Source organism: Pipistrellus hanaki, assembly GCF_964339955.1.
Source record: "Pipistrellus hanaki genome assembly, chromosome: 21".
In the NCBI taxonomy this organism is placed as follows: domain Eukaryota; kingdom Metazoa; phylum Chordata; class Mammalia; order Chiroptera; family Vespertilionidae; genus Pipistrellus; species Pipistrellus hanaki.
In genome coordinates this window covers 5,503,916-5,509,777 of record NC_140523.1, presented here as the reverse complement: position 1 = coordinate 5,509,777, position 5,862 = coordinate 5,503,916, and the positions used below count along the sequence as shown (strand labels likewise).

At 47.1% G+C, this 5,862-nt stretch overlaps 1 protein-coding gene across 1 annotated transcript; it reads right to left on the bottom strand.

Annotated features, from left to right (window-relative positions):
- Positions 1-2,566: 2,566 nt before the first annotated feature.
- On the bottom strand, positions 2,567-5,735 carry NGRN (neugrin, neurite outgrowth associated). The gene is made up of 3 exons (XM_084869341.1): positions 5,519-5,735; positions 5,072-5,182; positions 2,567-3,601 (listed from the first exon to the last, which is right to left on the bottom strand). Exons 1-3 carry the CDS (start codon positions 5,680-5,682, stop codon positions 3,022-3,024), a joined length of 855 nt encoding a protein of 284 aa, XP_084725467.1. The 5' UTR covers positions 5,683-5,735; the 3' UTR covers positions 2,567-3,021.
- Positions 5,736-5,862: the final 127 nt, after the last annotated feature.

Below are 5,862 nucleotides of genomic sequence, written 5' to 3'. Positions count from 1 at the left end.
TCTCCGGATGTCCCATTGCCCCCGACCCGCGCTTTGCGTACCGGGAAGTTGGACGGCGTCCGGGAAGGGACATTTTAAACAAAAGTCAACGCGTCGACGTTGCAGTCTCATTTCTGGCCTGCGGGGAGTGTTCCCACGATAAAACTAGTGTTTAAAGGTGCATTCAGGCCGGGACCGGTTTAGCTCAATGGATAGAGCGTCGGCTTGGGAACTGAAGGGTCCCGGGTTCGATTCCGGTCAAGGGCATGTACCTTGGTTGCGGGCATATCCCCGGTAGGGGGTGTGCAAGAGGCAACTGATCGATGACTCTCTCATCGATGTTTCTAACTCGCTATCTCTCTCCCTTCTTCTCTGTATAAAATCAATAAAATATATTTAAAAAAAAAAAAATAAAAAATAAAGGTGCATTCAATTCTATGGGTGCTTGGGCACTAGCTCGAGTTTCTCAACTTCATTAGAATGGGTCAAACCTATTTTAAGGATGAAGGGCGCTGATCATTGGGGATCTTGACTGTCAATCAAACATAGTCGTCCTCAGCTTTGGGCTAGCTAGTGGCTCTGAGGCTTCTGAGCTGCAGAGCTGCAGACAGATGGAGTGGAATTAGGTGGAGGGAAGAGAAGAATGCTGAGTCCCGCTGGCTGGCTGCGACCTTTGGGTACTGGAGTTTTGACTCATCCATGCCATTCGTGGGGAAATGGGTAAATAAACTGTGGCATGTTCATAAAAATAAATGAACATATGAAAGCAACCAGAACAAGAGTGGCATCTAGTATGTCATTTACGTAAAGTTACAGAACAGACCCAACTAATTTAGGTTGAAAATTTTTCAGAAAAGTGATTGACTTTGGGATGATAATTGACTAGAAAGAGAATTTAGGAGATTTTCAGGGGTGATGGAAATTATGTTTTGTGGGGGAAGCTTTTGAGAGACAAGGGATAGAGCTGCTGAACTCACTAATCAATCATCACATCACATGCTTATCTGGTGATAAGAGCATCACCCATTGCCAAAAACTGAGACCTGATCAAGCCTATAGACCAAGCTATCAATTGGATCATAGGAAATAGAGGGTAGTGGCATCTTAGAAGACATCATAAGGATGAAATTAAAAAATGCAGGAAATTTTATGGGATAACCTGTCAAATGGTGAGGGAAATGAAGTGGAAGGGGTAACCACTTTAGAATAAGAGACTTCTGGAACATGTCAACGTAATGCAATGCTACAATGTGGACCTTGTTTGGATCCTTATGGGAAGAAATAAACCATAAAAACTATTTTAAAAACAATCAGAAAATGCTATCCGGCTATTAGTGGCAATTAAGGAATTACTAAAATTTAACACATTGTGGATGGATCATGAGAGTTCTTGTTTCATATTAGTGTTTTACAAAGTATCATACTTGAAAAAGATACTGTAAGAACATATAACTTAAAAATGCAATGGGTAATTTTAAAGCATGCCTTTAACATTTATGCAAAAACGCTTTTTGTACTTGTTCAATAGAAATTTATCTGGCCACTGGGTAAAGCTAGCAATAAAACTATTGGTCCGCAGTGTTGTTATAATAATGGTTTATATATCTTTGTTAGAAAGGAGTCCTTAGGCCCAGCAGGCATGGCTCAGTAGTTGAGCATTGACCTATGAACCAGGTCATGGTTCTATTCCCAGTCAGGGCATATGCCCAGGTTGATGGCTTGATCCCATATGGGGTATGCAGAAGGCAGCTGATCCATGATTCTTGCATCATTGATGTCTCTCTCCCCCCACCTCTGAAATCAATAATGTATTTTTAAGGGTCCTTATGTCTTTGAGATACATAAGTACTTATAAATGAACTATGATGTCTGGACTTTAAGCTGGGGGGAATGTGGGACAAGTATGAGATAATGAAAAGATTGAGACTGGCCGTTTGTTAAATGTAACCCATGTGATGGGTACATAGTTCATTGCATTACAATACTCTTCCTACTTTCCTAAGTTTGAAAGATTCTGTAAGATGAAGCAAAAAACTTTTGTGCTCACTGAGCTTGTCTAGAATTTTTTTTTAAATATATTTTATTGATTTTTCACAGAGAGGAAGAGAGAGGGATAGAGAGTTAGAAACATCGATGAGAGAGAATCATCGATCAGCTGCCTCTTGCACACCCCCTACTGGAGATGTGCCCGCAACCAAGGTACATGCCCTTGCCCGGAATCGAACCCGGGACCTTTCAGTCCGCAGGCCGACGCTCTATCCACTGAGCCAAACCGGTCCCGGCCTTGTCTAGAATTTTATACTGAGTTTCCCCCCACACCTCCCTTTGACTGAATCTCAGCTGCAGAGGTGGAGGCTACCAATACATATTACCCCTCCCCCCCCCCCCAATTCCCCAAGCTCAGGGGCTTAATTCCCTTGTTATCCAGTTTGCCAGGCTCTTGGGCTTAGACTCAGTCTCTGCTGGAGTTTCCTTTGACCTTATCTCCCTCCCAGTGTTTAATGACAATGAACCCTCTTCCTCACCCCTTCCCTATCTCTTCAGATTCACAGGTAAACCCTCCCACCCCACAGAGCACCCATCAACAGACTGCTACATTTCACTTTATTTGCAAAATGAATACAAATGATTAAGCAACTCTGGAACTATTAGTGTTCATGAATCAAGAAGTAAATGATGTCAGAAGGAAAACGTTTCAATTCCCCCCAAACTCATATTGCAAATACAACGAACTCCTAACACATGCAACCCAGGCTGGTTTCAACATAGAAAGCGTAAGCAAGAAGGGTGAGGACTGAAGGTCCACATGGGCCGGGCCTGGAGCCACGCTACCCCCCGCCGGTTATTCACGCTGCCCGCATATACACCCGCCCTGTGAAGTTCACGGTCCCTTGTCAGATTGAAATCCAAGCGGCTCCTTCCGTTTCCAGGCTCATCATTTCCAAGGTGGACAATCCAGACACAGAAATCCGGGCAGCTCAAATATGCTCGCTCAGCTGTGTTTTACGAATTTGAACTTGACTCCATCAGCCAGGGTCAAGTTCAAATTCTGTACAGGAAGTTCCCGTTGTCGTCAAAGAACTCTCGCCCCCTCTGCACTACCTTGCTGCTGAAGTTCTGGCCATCCAGTTCTCTCGCCTTCAACGCTTCCAGCTCCTTCGCTCTTGGCAATGCATCAAGGTCAGGGCCTCTGATGCCCTCATAATCACTGGAGGAGTAATTCTGCCGCTCTCTCTGCTGACCTTGGGCTGCAGCAACAGGCACAAAGCTTTCCTTCTCCAGGCTCTGGACTCCTTTATTCCCTCCCTTCTGTCTCCTCGTGGTGTTTGTACTCTGAGTATTCGGTTCTATCACCCTCAAAGCTGTGCTGTGACCTTGGCCTTGGGGTAATACAGGGCGGCCGGCAGAAAGCAGCTCCCGGGCACCCTCAGGGCCCGGAAGCTGGCGGGGCGAGTGGGCAAGCCCAGCTTTCTGAAGGACTTTCTGATCCTGCTTCAGTTTCCTCTCCAAGGTGGGTACAAACTTGCTTCTTAAAACCCTTCTGATCACATCGGGGCTGACGTCAAAGCCTTCAGCCAATCTGGGGACTGACCAGGACTCTGGAAACTCTTCATGCAAATACCTAGAGGAAAACGAGGCAGTTTTTCAAGTTGTCAAAAAAAGTGTCCTATCAGAACAGCTGACAGGCATTAGTGATGAATTCGTGAGAAGAGGTGCAAACGTCGGCTGGGTTTTTCATGCCTGCATGCTAACAGCAATACCTAACTGCTCTTAGATCACTGTATTTCACATCAACTTATTTCCTGCCACTGATCACCGGCCCCAGTTAAGTCCTGGAGAATGCATGAAGATGGTCCTTCCTTTTAAAGAACATGCAATCTGCCCTGACCGGTGTGGCTCAGTGGACAGAGCACCGGCCTGTAGACTTCAAGAGCCAATGTTTTTAACTCTCTATCCCTCTCCCTTCCTCTCTGTAAAAAATCAATAAAATATATTTTAAAGAACATGCAACCTAGTGGTAGAGACAGATGTAAACATACAATCGCCCTAACCAGTGTGCCTCAGTGGACAGAGCTTTCGCCTGCGGACTGAAGAGTCCCGGGTTCGATTCCGGTCAAGGGCATGTACCTTGGTTGTGGGCACATCCCCAGTGGGAGATGTGCAGGAGGCAGCTGATCGATGTTTCTAACTCTCTATTCCTCTCCCTTCCTCTCTGTAAAAAAGTCAATAAAATGTATTTATATTTACTTATTTGTTTTAAAATATATTTTATTGATTTTTTTACAGAGAGGAAAGGAGAGCCAGAAACACCGATGACAGAGAATCATCAACCAGCTGCCTCTTGTACACCCCCTACTGGGGATGTGCCCGCAACCAGGGTACATGTCCTTGACCGAAAGGAATCGAACCTGGGACCCCCCAGTCCGCAGACCAATGCTCTATCCACTGAGCCAAAACGGTTTCGGCAATAAAATGTATTTTTAAATGAATAAGTAAAAGACTGGTTAATAAACTATGAATAACTATAACTTCTATAAAACTCTCCTGAAGTGGAAAGATATTAAATGGAAAAAAGTACAGGTAGCATGTATTTATAGTCTTCTACTGTTTGATTAAGGTGAAAACACCTATATTCATAATCAGTGTCTTTGCACAAGGAAACCTGGCAAAAGGCTTTAAAAAAAAAAAACAAACCATTAAAAATAGCACTCACAGGAGCCTGCTGGGGTTAACACTTCTCAATATGTAAACCACTTTACTCTGTTCTAATTTCAAACCACACACACACACACACACACACACACACACAACTTTAAAATTTAAGAAAGGATCTCTTGTGATGCCTGCAGATTACTCTTCTAGAAATTTCAACAAAATAAACCAACTGTATTATGTTAAAAAAAAAAAAAAACACACAACAACTATTAAATCAAGATGACGGGATTACGGATGACCGTTCCATTGCCTTAAAGAAAATTTAAGCTATAAAAAAATAAAAAGAAATACAAAAACAATACTATCGTGGGCCCCAGGAGCCTGCACCCCCCCCCACTCCCCCCCTCGCAGCGGAGCCGAACCCCAGGGGTCTCACCGGATCTGCTCCATGGCTTCCCTAGTCAGAGTCCTGGGCGGGGCCCCGCGCGGCTCCATTTGCCTCCGAATTTTCTGGAACTGGATGGCTTTTCTCTGTCGTTTCAGGGCGCTGGGGGAGAGAAGCAATGGCAGACGCCATGCGTGGGAGCAACATGGGTGGTGCAAGCGGCTCGGGCTCGATCAGGGGGCGCCCAGGCTTCGTCTCTTTGTTCGCTGCCCCGGAAATCTAACACCCACAATGGCTGCAAGGCGAGCTCTCTAAACGGGCGGTGAAGTAAATGCGTCCCTGGTGAAGGGACCCGGGGTCCCAAAGGAGCCGAACCCCGGCCCCTGCGCCTCGGATCGGGGAAGAAGCGAGGGACGCCCGGCGCCGAGGGGGCGCGGCCTGCAGCGCCGGGGCGCGAGGCCCTGCTTTCAGGCCGAGGGCCCGGGGAGGAGCCGGTACCTCTCCACCTCCTGCAGCTCCCGCTCCTCTGGTTCCCAGTCGGAATCGGGGTCCGGCTCGCGGCCGGGAGACCCCGGGCCTGCCACCCCCTGGGTCGCGAACCCGCAGCGAGACACGACAGCACGGACACGCGCCCCGAGAAGGAGACTCAGCGCGCGCGCCATGTTGAGCAAGCTGCTTTCAGCGCGAAACGCGGCGGTGCCGGAAGTTGGTGGGCGGGACCAGGAAGTGACATCACCGCTTCCGGCAGAAGGCGACCTATCAGAGCTAGATGAGCCCTGTGGCCCGCCCTTTCCGGTGTAAACAAGGGGAGAGATTTCCGGGGACGCGCGAATCCGAATAAG